This window comes from Fusarium phalaenopsidis (genome assembly GCF_050370095.1).
Source record: "Fusarium phalaenopsidis strain FUZ10S chromosome Unknown contig_32332, whole genome shotgun sequence".
Classification (NCBI taxonomy): Eukaryota; Fungi; Ascomycota; class Sordariomycetes; order Hypocreales; family Nectriaceae; genus Fusarium; species Fusarium phalaenopsidis.
In genome coordinates, this window is record NW_028145391.1 from 1,512,899 (window position 1) to 1,526,125 (window position 13,227).

At 54.7% G+C, this 13,227-nt stretch overlaps 4 protein-coding genes across 4 annotated transcripts; 3 read left to right on the forward strand and 1 right to left on the reverse strand.

Annotated features, from left to right (window-relative positions):
* Positions 1 to 595: 595 nt before the first annotated feature.
* Positions 596 to 2,358, forward strand: LRP88_13474 (cation efflux family-domain-containing protein; the record flags this gene model as incomplete). Its single annotated transcript, XM_083249838.1, has 3 exons — positions 596 to 1,251; positions 1,303 to 1,521; positions 1,575 to 2,358. 3 exons carry the CDS (start codon positions 596 to 598, stop codon positions 2,356 to 2,358), a joined length of 1,659 nt encoding a protein of 552 aa, XP_083094172.1.
* A 1,791-nt stretch (positions 2,359 to 4,149) lies between these two features.
* Positions 4,150 to 5,255, forward strand: LRP88_13475 (carnitine:acyl carnitine antiporter; the record flags this gene model as incomplete). The annotated part of the gene is made up of 2 exons (XM_083249839.1): positions 4,150 to 4,489; positions 4,585 to 5,255. 2 exons carry the CDS (start codon positions 4,150 to 4,152, stop codon positions 5,253 to 5,255), a joined length of 1,011 nt encoding a protein of 336 aa, XP_083094173.1.
* Positions 5,256 to 6,098: 843 nt separating this feature from the next.
* LRP88_13476 (uncharacterized protein) lies at positions 6,099 to 8,307 on the reverse strand (the record flags this gene model as incomplete). Its single annotated transcript, XM_083249840.1, has 2 exons — positions 6,099 to 8,160; positions 8,273 to 8,307. 2 exons carry the CDS (start codon positions 8,305 to 8,307, stop codon positions 6,099 to 6,101), a joined length of 2,097 nt encoding a protein of 698 aa, XP_083094174.1.
* A 3,236-nt stretch (positions 8,308 to 11,543) lies between these two features.
* Positions 11,544 to 12,766, forward strand: LRP88_13477 (uncharacterized protein; the record flags this gene model as incomplete). The annotated part of the gene is made up of 2 exons (XM_083249841.1): positions 11,544 to 12,076; positions 12,127 to 12,766. 2 exons carry the CDS (start codon positions 11,544 to 11,546, stop codon positions 12,764 to 12,766), a joined length of 1,173 nt encoding a protein of 390 aa, XP_083094175.1.
* Positions 12,767 to 13,227: the final 461 nt, after the last annotated feature.

Sequence of the window (13,227 nt, forward strand, 5' to 3'; positions counted from 1 at the left end):
CAAGCTGCTCGATGAGGAGGGATCCGAGCACGGCAGGTACGAACGAACCAGCCAGCCATCCATATGACTGATTCTCGATGGCAAGAAGCCAGATCAAGACCACTCTCTAGGTTGTCCATATCTCAACTCTCCCACATTCATGATTTAGGCCTCTCAACATCCGATCTGGGCAATTTCAAAGGCTCCTCTTGGCCCTTGTTAAACTTCTGTGCCATCCATCCTCGTCGATCGTTTCTCGTTCGGGTTGGCTCTCGCAGCTCCACGTGCTGCGCTCTGTCGCCCATCATCTCCTATCTGTAGCCCGCCACAACCACGGCTCTTTCACGCCTCCCGCGCCCGCCTCCAGAGGAAAGGTGACGTCCCACAACATCCTCTCCTTCTTCACCAACGCATACGGCATAGCAGATCGCCTTCTTGCGGGTTCCTCTGGCGACTCATTCCGGCTGATGACGTTGCGATTGGCTCTCGGGGAGGTTCCAACACTCCTTCTGTCTTCGCGATCCCTGCGCCGATAATCCGACCGACACTTTGATCTCGAGGCCTCGACTCGAAGCCTAGACTTGACTTTTGCATCCCTCTTGTTGCTGCTGTTAAGATGGCGTCTTCCTACGCTCTGCCGACCTCTTCCCTACCACACGCGCACCAGGGCCACATGCACGCGCGATCCCACTCCCAGTCGTCGCTCAACGCGCTCAGGACAACTATTTCCAACGGCAGTCTCCCATCGGTTCCCGACGACGAGGCATATGCTCATAACCACGAACAAAGCTTTGATAATGGTGGTGGAAACTTCAATGGTCACTCCCACAGTCATAGTGGCCACAGGCATGGACACAGCCGCTCGCGCATGTCCAACACGAGCGCCATGCTCTCCCGGGAGAAGCTCCCTCCGCCAGCACTGAACACAATGGAGGGTTGGACACAAGAGAGGACACCAGGAGGAAAGAGTGTCATAACCCCAGGTCCCGAGACAGCCAACATGCCTTACACCCCTCCGGACTATCCTCACGACCATCACGACCACGACCACGACCATACTCATTCGCACGACCATTCTCATTCGCACGACCACACTCATTCACACGACCACCATCATGGACACGATCATGACCACGCTCACTCTCACGACCCTGAAAAGGCTGCCAAGAGATCATTGTTCACCAGGATGATACTTCCATATACGGCACGATTTCCCATTCTCAACGCAATCCTAATTGAGAAGGATTCAAGGCGTATCTTTTATTTTATGGCGTACGCCTTTCCCATTTCCCCAGGTCGGAATGCCCGCTAATACCGAATCAGGCTCAACTTTTCCTTCATGGCTGTTCAGGCGTTTTACGGATACGTCACCGACTCTCTGGGCCTTCTCAGCGACAGCATCCACATGTTCTTTGACTGCGTGGCGCTGCTGGTGGGATTGTTGGCTGCCGTGCTGAGCAAATGGCCCCGAAGCCAGCGATTCCCGTACGGATTCGGCAAGATCGAGACTTTGAGTGGGTTTGCCAACGGCATTCTCCTGATGTAGGGAACCTTGGACAGCTTGAATGCAGGTACGGTGCTAACTCGAGATTCAGGCTGCTCAGTTTGGAGATTGCCTTTGAGGCGTTCGAACGACTGCTGGAGGGAACTCAGACGAAGCGACTGGGCGAACTTTTTGTTGTCAGCACACTCGGCCTCGTAGTGAATCTAGTGGGAATGATGGCATTTGGCCATCATCACCATGGAGGACATGATCATGGACACGATCACGGACATTCGCACGATCATGACCATGGCCATTCTCATGGTGGACATGACTGCCACGGTCATAGCCACGGGCATGACAATGAGAACATGCATGGCATTTACTTGCACATTCTTGCCGATACCTTAGGCAGCGTTTCGGTCATTGTATCGACGGTGTTGACGAGCTTCTGGGGTTGGGCTGGATGGGATCCGCTGGCATCATGCCTGATCGCTGTGCTCATCTTCCTCTCGTCAAAGCCTCTGGTCTACTCGTCAGCAAAGCGACTGCTGCTCAGCATCTCGGAGGACACAGAATATAATTTGCGGAACAGCTTGGGCGGTATTCTCCAGCAGCGAGGTGTGGTGGGCTACTCTTCACCCAAGTTTTGGCGAGACGACCACAGTGCTAGTGCGTCAGGAGGAAAGCTACTCGGAATCGTTCACGTGGTGGCAGCGCGAGGAGCACCTATGGAAGATGTCCGGGACCGTGTGCGCGAGTATCTGTTGAAGGAGGGAATCGATGTAGTTGTACAGGTTGAGCGAGAGGGAGACAACTCTTGCTGGTGCAGCAGGCGAGGAGTGCCCGCGCCGGTAGCGACACCCACGGCCTTGACAGCAACAAAAGGGCTTTGAGAATTGGAGTTGTTGGTTAGATCTGATGAGAAGAGTTGAACGGAGATTATAGAGGAGACGATAGAGACGGGGTCACGGCGCAGAAGAGGAGAGGCATGATTCCAAGGGGTGTATAACTAGTCGAACGAGGGGATGGCCGTTATTGGGATACACGGTAGATGACATTTTGGGGAAGCAGATGGCAGATTTGGATTGAGTGTCAGGGGGCTACGAGGTGTAGCTGGTATATCTTGGGCATATCTGGCCAACAAGGTCATGGGATGGATGCATGGAGGATCACATGTACATGATTACCCTGATTTTGTATTACTCAGACGCGTTGGAGGGAGATTGGGAGGATAGTGGATGTCTACGGTAGAAATAGAGAGGATGACAAGGTTCTTGAGTGACTACTTTGTTCTTGTCTTGAGTTGGGGGCCATGTTAAAGTATGAACGAGTCGTGATGGTTTTGCATGTGATGATGAGGTGAGAGGATATCGTGTGGGGCATTTCTCCAAGAGAATCTCCAACATGTGGTCAGAGACATGGATGCTAGTCACAGAAAGTTTCGGAGACAAGAGCCGCAAAAGTCATCCATGACGGTAGGTGTTGGATCATGACCAGCAGGATCTGGCTTGGATCTGGCGGTGCGCATGCAGGTACCTTGGCGGTTGACTCGTGGCTGGTTGACGGGCTCTTCCATGAAGCATGAGGCCATGTACTTGCATGTGAAGGAGCACAGCAGAGGAAGGAGGATGGCGTGCGACTGGAGTTCTACTCTTGTGTAACTCTTCACAATAGCCTCACTTCTGTCGGCCATGATGAATTCCCCAGCTCCGGCATCCACAAGAGACTAATTCCGTCTGCCCGGCCGCCGCAGCCGTTCTCCAGAAAAATCCCACGAGCTCTGTGGGATAGGTAACCAAGCCAAGCCACAAATAGGCAAGACGGGCAGTCTGCAGAAGGGGGAGCGAGCAGCCACACAGGGCGTCGGCATTTGGCGCTTACTGGGGCTTCTGTGCCTCTGCCCCCGTTCATCGGAGCGTTCTCGGTATCTGAAGAGAGGGGGGACCCTTATTGCTGGAGAAAGTGAATGTGGGGGAGGATGAAAAGACGACCGAGGAGACATGGGGGATGCACCCCGCGAGCCGAAGCCGAGGCAACTGGAGGATGGGGATGGAGCAAGGCGGGCCGGGGACGGAGGTACGTACCTTTTGATATCATTGCCCCGGGACACCGAGGACTTTTTAGGAGGGGGGGAGTTGGGATGAGTTCTAGGGATTGAAGAGTTGGGTATGCTTTTGACAGTGAAAATCACAAAATATCTTCTAATTGTTCGAGTTTAATCGATATAATTTACATCTGACTAATGCTCCAGAGAGCCTCCAACGCAGATCTTATCGCCAAAGACAATAAAACAACTTCAGCCCAGTTGAATTGAGCCCAAATGCACGGACCCGGGCGCAAGGAAGGTACGGCCTTTGACTGGACGAAACCCAATCTCCTTTCCCGGTGACGTACCTGAGGCTGGGGGGGGGGGGGGGGGGCCACTGACTTTGGCTTGCATACGCGTGTGTGTGTGCTCTCTTTATATCAAGGGGACAGCAATCTTTTCCCACCTTACACCCACGTAACCTTGCTTGTCTTCTTTTCTGCTTTTCTTCAACGGTTGGGAAACTGGAGAACGGGCGTCATTGAATAGATATATATATCTGACCTCCCCTCGGCCGAAGCTATCCCCCACATTCTCTCTTCTCCGCGACTCATTCATATATCCTCCTCACCTTCATCTCCTCACTCCTCCACAAGCCATGTCCTCCGCCGACACCTCCGACTCCGCCCTCGAGGCCCGCGTCGCCGAGCAGCTCAAGAACGTCGCCTCGTCACCAAAGGAGGAACAGCCCACGACCAGCGCAGCACCCTCGGCCCTCGCCCAGCAGCTCCGCGCCCTCGCGGCCGGCGGCTTCGGTGGCATCTGCGCCGTCGTCGTCGGCCACCCCTTTGACCTCGTCAAGGTCCGCCTCCAGACGGCCGAGCGAGGCGTCTACTCTTCGGCCGTCGACGTCGTCCGCAAGAGCATCGCCCGCGATGGACTCCGGAGAGGTCTCTACGCCGGCGTGAGCGCCCCGCTCGTCGGCGTCACACCCATGTGTATGTCCTCCTTAATCTCTCAAAGCTCAGATAGACGATTTTCGCATCTGGTGCCATCGCCCGTGCTCAGTGAGCTGACTTTGTATTCCCCGCAGTCGCCGTCTCCTTCTGGGGTTACGACCTCGGCAAGCAGATCGTCCGAGGCGTCAGCGAGGTCCCCGCCGAGGGGCTCACCATCGCGCAGACCTCGGCCGCCGGCTTCCTCTCGGCCATCCCTATGACTGCCATCACGGCCCCCTTTGAGCGCGTCAAGGTCATCCTCCAGGTCCAGGGTCAGAAGCAGCTCGCCCCCGGCGAGAAGCCCAAGTACAGCGGCGGCCTCGACGTCGTCAAGCAGCTGTACCGCGAGGGAGGCGTGCGCAGCGTCTTCCGCGGCAGCGCTGCCACCCTCGCCCGTGACGGTCCTGGTTCTGCCGCCTACTTTGCCGCGTACGAGTACATCAAGCGCAAGCTCACTCCCGTCGACCCCGACACTGGAAAGCCCAGCGGCCAGCTGAGTCTCACGGCCATCACATGCGCCGGTGCCGCCGCTGGTGTTGCCATGTGGATCCCCGTCTTCCCCGTCGACACAGTCAAGTCCCGCCTGCAGACGGCCGAGGGCAACGTCACGCTCGGCGGTGTCATCCGGGAGCTGTACGGCAAGGGAGGTTACAAGGCCTTCTTCCCCGGCTTCGGTCCCGCCCTGACCCGTGCCGTGCCCGCCAACGCCGCCACCTTCCTTGGTGTCGAGCTGGCTCACCAGGCCATGAACAAGTTCTTCAACTAGATGGTGTAAGAGAGACGAGTGGAGCATAGCGGAATGGAATGTTTAAAAGTTCTCAGGGTTGCTGGGTTTATCACTACGGATACATCATACATGACTGGTTGGTCGGTGGACAAGAGTTTACGATGGATGGATGGACGGGATGGCGTTCCTTGCTGGGGCTAGCATATATATGATTTTGACTGCGAGGGAGCATTTTCTACTTGAAACGTCTCAACACATAGCATACCCTTTCTTCTTCTGCGTTCATGTATATCCATCCCCATAGATGTCGTTGGGAGCAGCAAAAGTCAAACACCATAGACAGACAACCTGCGAATTCAATATCTCAAATCAAATATATTTGGGCAGTCTTTTTGTTTGTTCACCATTTCCCTCGTAAACCTGTTTCCCCGCTGCCGTCCTTGCCTACCTAGGTATTCATCCAGGTCCATGAGTGAAGCAAATCGTGTCATCTTTCGCCAAAACCGACGCCCAAAGTACAAATCAAATACAAAACCAAAAACCCAAGACGCAAAGAAACAACAAGTCGCATCCGTACTGGTAGTAAGCCCCCGCCAGTCCCTAGGTATCAATCCCACTGCCATGTTCCGGCATTGCTGTCCCTCTTCTTGAGTGGAAATCCCTGCCGTTTCGCCGATGCAATGAATATCATGATATACAGACCTGTCTGCCGTCCAGTATTAGAAATAAAACGACCAACAGGAAGCAACGCGCGCTAAAAATATCACAAGGCGAGAGGAGATGAATGTATATCTGCTCTATTCCCCCAGGGGGAGGACGTCTGGATCATCCTTTATGAGCATAGATAGGGAGTGGGGTATCATGAGAGTTTGTAGCGCATATTCAAGCACGCTCCGTAGTCGTCCAGCGTCGTTTCGAAAGGCTCATATCACGGAATCGTTCAGCCTCACCAGGAGGCCGGGGAAGGCCCCATAGTCCACCAAGTCCGTCGCCGAGCTGACCAATAGTCAGCTCCTCGGCAGGCTTGTCAAAGTCGTGGATAACATCCGTCTTGATTCGAATTGGGGCCGACAAGATAGGCCCTCGAGGCTTGCTCTTGGGGGTGGAATCCCCACTGGAAGGAAATGAAAAAGAACCCAGAGCAGGGAATGCTGGTGGTGGAAGAGGTGAAGAGAAGGAGAGTGTGGGTGTCAACTCAAAGTTTAGAGTCGGTGGTGGACTGGACTCCTCCACGGCCGACTCCAAGTTCGAAGGCTGTGCAGTATCCTGCTTGTTCTCGTGGGTTGCATCTTTGAAGCGACCAAAGTTGGGCAACACGGTGTCAAAGTCTTCCTTCTCAGACTCATCGTCCCCGCCATCGTCCATTAGCCTGAGTGACGATGGTCCTGGTGACCACAGGCCAAACGAGGGGGCCATGCCCGGCGAGTTGCTCCTCGGCCCGGCCCCGCCCGCTGCTAGAGCCGGGGCTCGCGTCGAGGGTCGCTGGGAACCCGAACTTCGGCGTATCGATGATCCCAGAGCTGCGCTGGCTGAGGTGCTGCGACTCCCATTTGGAATGATGGGGTCTGAGTAGACAAAGGAGCCAATGAGTGGTCCTGGTCCATCAGTGCTACTGATGCTCGGGGCACGCCCACGGTTGCTCGCAGAGATGGGAAACCCTTCGGCCGAGGTCGATCGAGAAGAGATCGGAGTTGATGTGGTTGATCGCAAGTGGTCGGTGCTTGCAGACAGGCGAATATCGTAGACCTGATGAGGTGAGACGTGTGGCTCTCCGTCGGGGTTTTCGAGCTGGGACCTGGCCAGTAGAGCAGCGTAGTCTGCGTCCTGTTTCCGCGTCGCCATAGTGATGGAGGCGATTCCAACGTCCATCAGGACAGGCTGGTGAGTGATGGCGCCGATCAGGGCATTGCAGCCGGCGCCGTGCGACACGAGGATGACAACCGTCTCCACCTCTTCGTCCTCCGAGGCAGCTGCGTCGCCGTCGACACCGTTCTGCATTCCGCCAGGAGACCGTGTCACCATCTCATCGGGCGTCTCAGTCGTAGAATACCAGTCCACCAGTTTCTTGAGGCCTTGTCGGAATCTCTTGTGCATGGCCGTCCACTCTTCTCCAAACTGACCACCATCGCCAAAATTCAAGTTGGGCCTCATCGAGTCCCATTGATAATCAACCACCACACATTCATCCCGGGCATGTGCGACAAAGCCATCGGGGATTTTCCCAGAACTTGATATGGCATAGTTGGGCTTGGGAATAGTATAGCCCTTCTTTTCTAGTTGATTGGCGAGCTGCCCAGACAGCGCGGCTGCCATGGCTGAACCTGTGGAACCCATCTCGGGTGCAGAAGATGATGTTGGCTGCATTGGATGAATTGAAGGGCTTGCGCTGGGTGAGCCGTTCCATAGAGAGGCCGTTGAGCTCTTGTGAGAAATCGTATGGGAAATCGTGGGTGGAGAAACCAGTGTGCTGTAGTCTTCGCGCCTCAGAAGTTCGGCCTTTGCGCTGCCCATCATGAGCGCCGCGCCAGGCGGCGGAGTAATCATTTCAAAGTATTCGGGGGAAAGCCACTCTCCGAGGAAAGAGTCAAGGCGCAAGATGGTCGATCGAAAGTGCTTGGGGGGGCCGGCTGCTGACACAAATATGTCGGAAGGGCCATGAGGCGAGTCTGGAGGAGTCTGGGCGAGACCAGAGCTGATTCCGATGGAGGTTTGGACGCATCGCAAGAAGGGGGAGCTGTGGATTACCACCTTGAATCGTCGTCGCTTCTTTGTAGAGCCGTTGCCACATGCTTCATGTTCGATCTTGGCCTGTTCAAGAATGCTTGAGATCTGGTTGCCGACCTGTCTTGACTGGAGCCAGCCACCGTATGTAAGAGGAGGATCGTAAGGAGTGGGAGAAGAGAGGTGCCATTTTTTGTCGGCGGCGTCGAGTCGGTTGCCGTGCCTAGAGTTGATGTTAGACCCGCCATACTGCGATGTGTGTGCTATGCTATGCGACGCGATTGCGACGATGCATCATGACGACAGGGGGGCCAGCAGTGGGTGATTGAACATACCTGACGACAAAGATATAGGCCGGCGTGCGGCCCATGATGTAGGCGACAACAGCGGCAAGCGCGTAGAGGCCTCAAGAGGGTAAATAAAGCAAAAGGTGTCGAGCAGCAAGAAGACGCTTCTTGGAGGAGCAAAGGTTGGACAGGATATGGGAGGCCAGGGGGGACGATCAGTCAAATATCCCAAAGATGGTACGTAGCACAGAGGCTTGTACCTCGAGCTTGGAGCGCCCGGTGGAGGGAGGGAGTGGGAGTGCGCAGGGCAAGGTGGAGGAGGGTGGAGGACGCCCACAGTTGGACCAGACCAGGCCAGGCAGGGAAAGTCGGTCGAAGCAGGTAAACTTGGAAGGTTTCCACTGGCGGCTTGGAACGGTTTGGCGCCTAGCACAGCCAGGCCTCACGCCTCACGGGGTGCGGTAGACACTGACTGGAGTCGTCCAGAAGGCTTCCAGGCGGCGAGCGCGGTGCAGCTGGTGGCCAGGGGCGTCCCTAGAACCACTTTGGCGAGTCGCAGGGAGACAGGGTCCGGTCTGGTCTTGGTCTTGGGGGGGCGGGCGCACGCCGTGGCACCCCGGGCGAGATTTGATGGGAAAAGGAGTCGAGGTCGGATCGAGGCTTTGGTCTCTTTGGTGGAAAAGGATTCGATCAAGGCCGAAAGGAGGGGGAGAGAAGAAGATGAGGAGAAGGAGGAGAGAAACAGGTGACGATGATGAAAGATCTTGAGCTCGCGTCCTGTTTACGCTCCAGACTGCGGCTGTGAGAGGGGGGTAAGGTAAGTACAGTAGAGGTAAGGTTGTGTACTGCGTATTCCAGCGGGGTAGTTGCCCGGAGTATAAAGGAGTTAACCCTCACACATCGACGAACACTCTCCTGCTAGTAAGCCTCAGCGGAAACAGGAAAATAAACAACCGAGGACGGCAGAAGGCTCAAGGACCAGGATCGGAACTCGCAGGCAGAGAAGGACAGGGCAGGGTGCGAGTCGGGCAAGGTATTGATCAACGAGGTCAGGTTAATGTCCATGTACAGCAGATGGCAAACGTGAAGTCAAGTCGAGAGTCAAGTCAGCTACCCCGGCCGTTTTACATCTTGAACGGTTGGAAAAAATTATACAAAAAAGGCCCGAGAACCCTGATTAAGAGTCATGCCGCCTACAAAAACATCTTTAATAATACCGTCCTTTCATGAATAGCATGCGCGAGAAAACGTTTCCTGTGGACCATCTTGGGCCGAGTGAGATGGAACCAAGACCAAGGAAACCAAGGCAAGTCAGACGTGTATGGTAAGGCGAAGCGAAGCGATGGAGGCGATACCTTTGGGGGTCCAACTAGTACATGCTACTGTCCTTTCCGAGATCTTGGGGGTCGTGATCCATAACATGGTCAATTAGCCCCGGGTTTCAGTCCCCTTCTCGAGTATTCCTCCATGTACAGGCAAGACTTCATGATGCATCTGTCCATCCAACGCCGATGATGCTCACTGCGTGCGCAAGCCTCGATGCACCGTTGCAGTAACCCGACACTCTCCCACGTAGCACCTCGCAACCAACCTCCCTCACCTCAGCTTCTCTTCAGCCAGCAAGTGTGCCCTCGTGGCCCTCTGCAGGATGCCATTGCTCGAACGCCGCGGCATCCAGCACAAACAAGAGATCCATGGAACGGGGATAGGTCTTGGCCTAGCGGCTGCAATGCGACACAGCGGTGGAGTTGTTGGCTTCCATGGATCCTTGGGTGGACCAGCGCCTAGCGACGCCATCCAAACGATGGAGCGCCTGAGTCGAGGAATTGGGATTTCATTCATGTGATTGTGCCCTTTTCCGCCTCGTTTGCGGCATCTCATTCGCCGCAGCCACCTTAGAATGCCCAGCTCTTTCGCCCACCTGACGTCTCCCGTCGGAGAATGGCTGAGAGCGTTTCCAAATGTGCAACGCTAAGACGGAAGCCCCCTCAAGGCACATCTCATCTCATGCTACTGCTGATGCCCATGCCCGGGGCTGTTGTCTTGCACATGCAGCGGGTTTTCTCACAGAGGGCGGCGCTATCCTTTAGCATCGTGGCTACAGAAAGACCCCTTCCATGGTGCCGGATTCTGCTTGGCCGATGCAGTCGACACGAACTCGAGGTCGAAGTACCATCGTCATGGTGGAGTCAATTGCAGGGTCCTCTTTTTTTAATTCCCTCTTCCCTGCAGACACCGATCCCAGATGATCGTGCTGCATTTTTTTTCTTTTCTTGTCCTCATGAGGCATGATTCCCATGACGACCTGGAGCGAGAGGGGGAACAGTGGCCCACGGCCGGCATATCTGTGCCACTCACTTCACGGCCATGACTGACTAGGGATAATCTTGCCTTTTGCGCTGCATTGTTTTCCCTTGGCAATTATTAATCCCATACTGCCTCTGTCACAAGCTCAGAAAGAAAAGACCGAAATCGGCTCGTCTCCTGTCTGTCAGCGCAGCACCAGCACCGCCGCCTGCATCGGTCCATTTTGCAACGGCGTTTTATTTTCGTATCTTGCTCTACCTTGCAGTGACACCAGAACTTTGAGAACGGCATCGGGCCACGTGTGCCTGATACCATTTGGGCCTCCTCTACACCAGGGAGGTCCATGAGCCATGTCAGAAAATCAGAGCATCTGTCATCAGTGAGCGACCCGGCTGCCCCAACATCGCCATCCATCCCGGCCAGGAGTCGAACGATTCCAGATGTCCTCGCCAGACAACTACCACGCCAACAAATTCAATCCCCAACTACTGGCTACACCCCCAGCTCTAAAAACAGGGGAGATCTCGTCAACATCTACCCCTTGGCTCACCCCAAGATTTCTGTCTTGCGGCAGTGCTGGGCAGTGAGATGCTGGGACGCAAGTTACCAGCCATCAGCTCACTCAAGGGAAACATCCCAATCGGGAAATTGTTAGTGCTTGAGTTTAATCCGTCCCGCGCCAGAGCCAGGGCCAGGGGCTGCTTCCATCGTCGGAACCTTGACTCCGAAACTCCGGGCCCAGCTTAGCTCACGGAGGCAACTCCAACAGGTGTTCCCTTCGATTCGGTGACGTCCATCCAAAAGGGGATTAACGAACGAGTCCCATCCATGCTCAATCATCGTCGCTCCCCAGATTTGTAAGCCTGAGAGAGCATCTCTCAGCGACTTCATTCCAGCAGTCAGTATCGTAGCGGATATGCTGTTGGTCGCATCTGGGCTGTGATATTCGCTCCTTATCTGCTTTGCTTTCTCTTCTCTTCGCATCATCACAGCTCGTCGCGTCGCCTCCATCATGAACCTGTCCTTCCTTCGATTCCACGCCCTCGTGGCGGCGGCATTGTTCGCAACCGCCATCCTCGCCGAACATACCAGCAACTGGGCCGTTCTCGTCTGCACATCTCGATTCTGGTTCAACTACCGCCACCTTGCCAATGTCCTCTCCATGTACCGAACCGTAAAGCGCCTCGGCATCCCCGACTCCCAGATCATCCTGATGCTCCCCGACGACATGGCTTGCAACCCCCGCAACGCCTTCCCCGGAACCGTCTACAGCAACTCTGATCGCGCTGTCGATCTCTATGGCGACAATATTGAGGTCGATTATCGTGGCTACGAAGTTACAGTCGAGAACTTTATCCGTCTGTTGACCGATCGCGTTGGCGCCGAGATGCCACGAAGCAAGCGCCTTCTTACCGACGACCGGAGCAATATTCTGGTGTACATGACTGGTCACGGCGGAAACGAGTTCCTCAAGTTCCAGGATGCCGAGGAGATCGGCGCGTTTGATCTTGCCGACGCCTTTGAGCAGATGTGGGAGAAGAAGAGGTGAGTCGTAGTCACCAACCACCCCTCACTTCAGTGCTAATGGTTTCTAGATACCATGAAATTCTCTTCATGATCGACACCTGCCAGGCCAACACCATGTACAGCAGGTTTTACTCTCCCAATATCATTGCTACCGGCTCATCCGAGCTCGACCAATCCTCATACTCGCACCATGCCGACAACGATGTTGGCGTGGCCGTCATTGATAGATATACCTACTACAACCTAGAATTCCTTGAGAACAACGTCAAGGACTTGAACAGCCAAAAGACCGTTGGCGAATTGTTCGATAGTTACGACTATGACAAGATCCACTCGCACGCTGGTATGCGCTACGATCTATTCCCCGGCGGTGCCGAGAACGCTCGCAGCCGTTTGATCACCGACTTCTTCGGAAACATTCAAAACGTCGAAGTCGACCGTGCTGGCAACCTGACCCTTGAGGAGGACTTGCTGGCCCTCAGCAAGAAGATTGCCCTGTTGCGACAAAAGGAAACAGAGCAAGCCAAGGAAGCTTCGCAGGGAGGGTCTGCCAGTGCGGCCGCCAGCGCCCCAACGGAGGCTGCAAAGAGGGTTCAAAAGGCTAAGGCCTTGACAGATGATAACTGGTGGACAAAGAAGGTGGTTGGCGCAACAGCTCTTGCAGGCTGCGCTCTCCTCTGGGGCCTAGGGTCCTTCCTTGAGGGTTGAGTGCTGGAATTTCTTAGCGATTTGCACTTGCGAGACCATGGCATTTAAGATAACAGGCATTCTGGCAACAAGGCTTGAAAAGGTTGGTGCAATGGGTGGATTACCGACACGCTCTGGACGTGGCTCAGTGAGACATGTCGAGAACAGCCGCCGGAAGAACACGAAAGAATTGTGCTTGTGGCGAGATTCTTGTTCTTGGGGCACATGTATCTCGATCGTGAGCCAAGAGACTATGGCGAAACTATTGGATACCCCATCGCTTGAGTCGAATCTGAAACGACTTGTGCGCAGAACCTTGATGTACGCTTTTGAGGCTTGCGATTATCTGTTTTATGAGATATACTACCTAACATTTCATGTATGATTGAAATAAAGCTGATGAATAAAATTAATTAATGTTAGAACGACGTTTAGTTGACAGTGCCACTCTCTCTCAGCGGTTGTCGTGAAGGCGGTTCGAT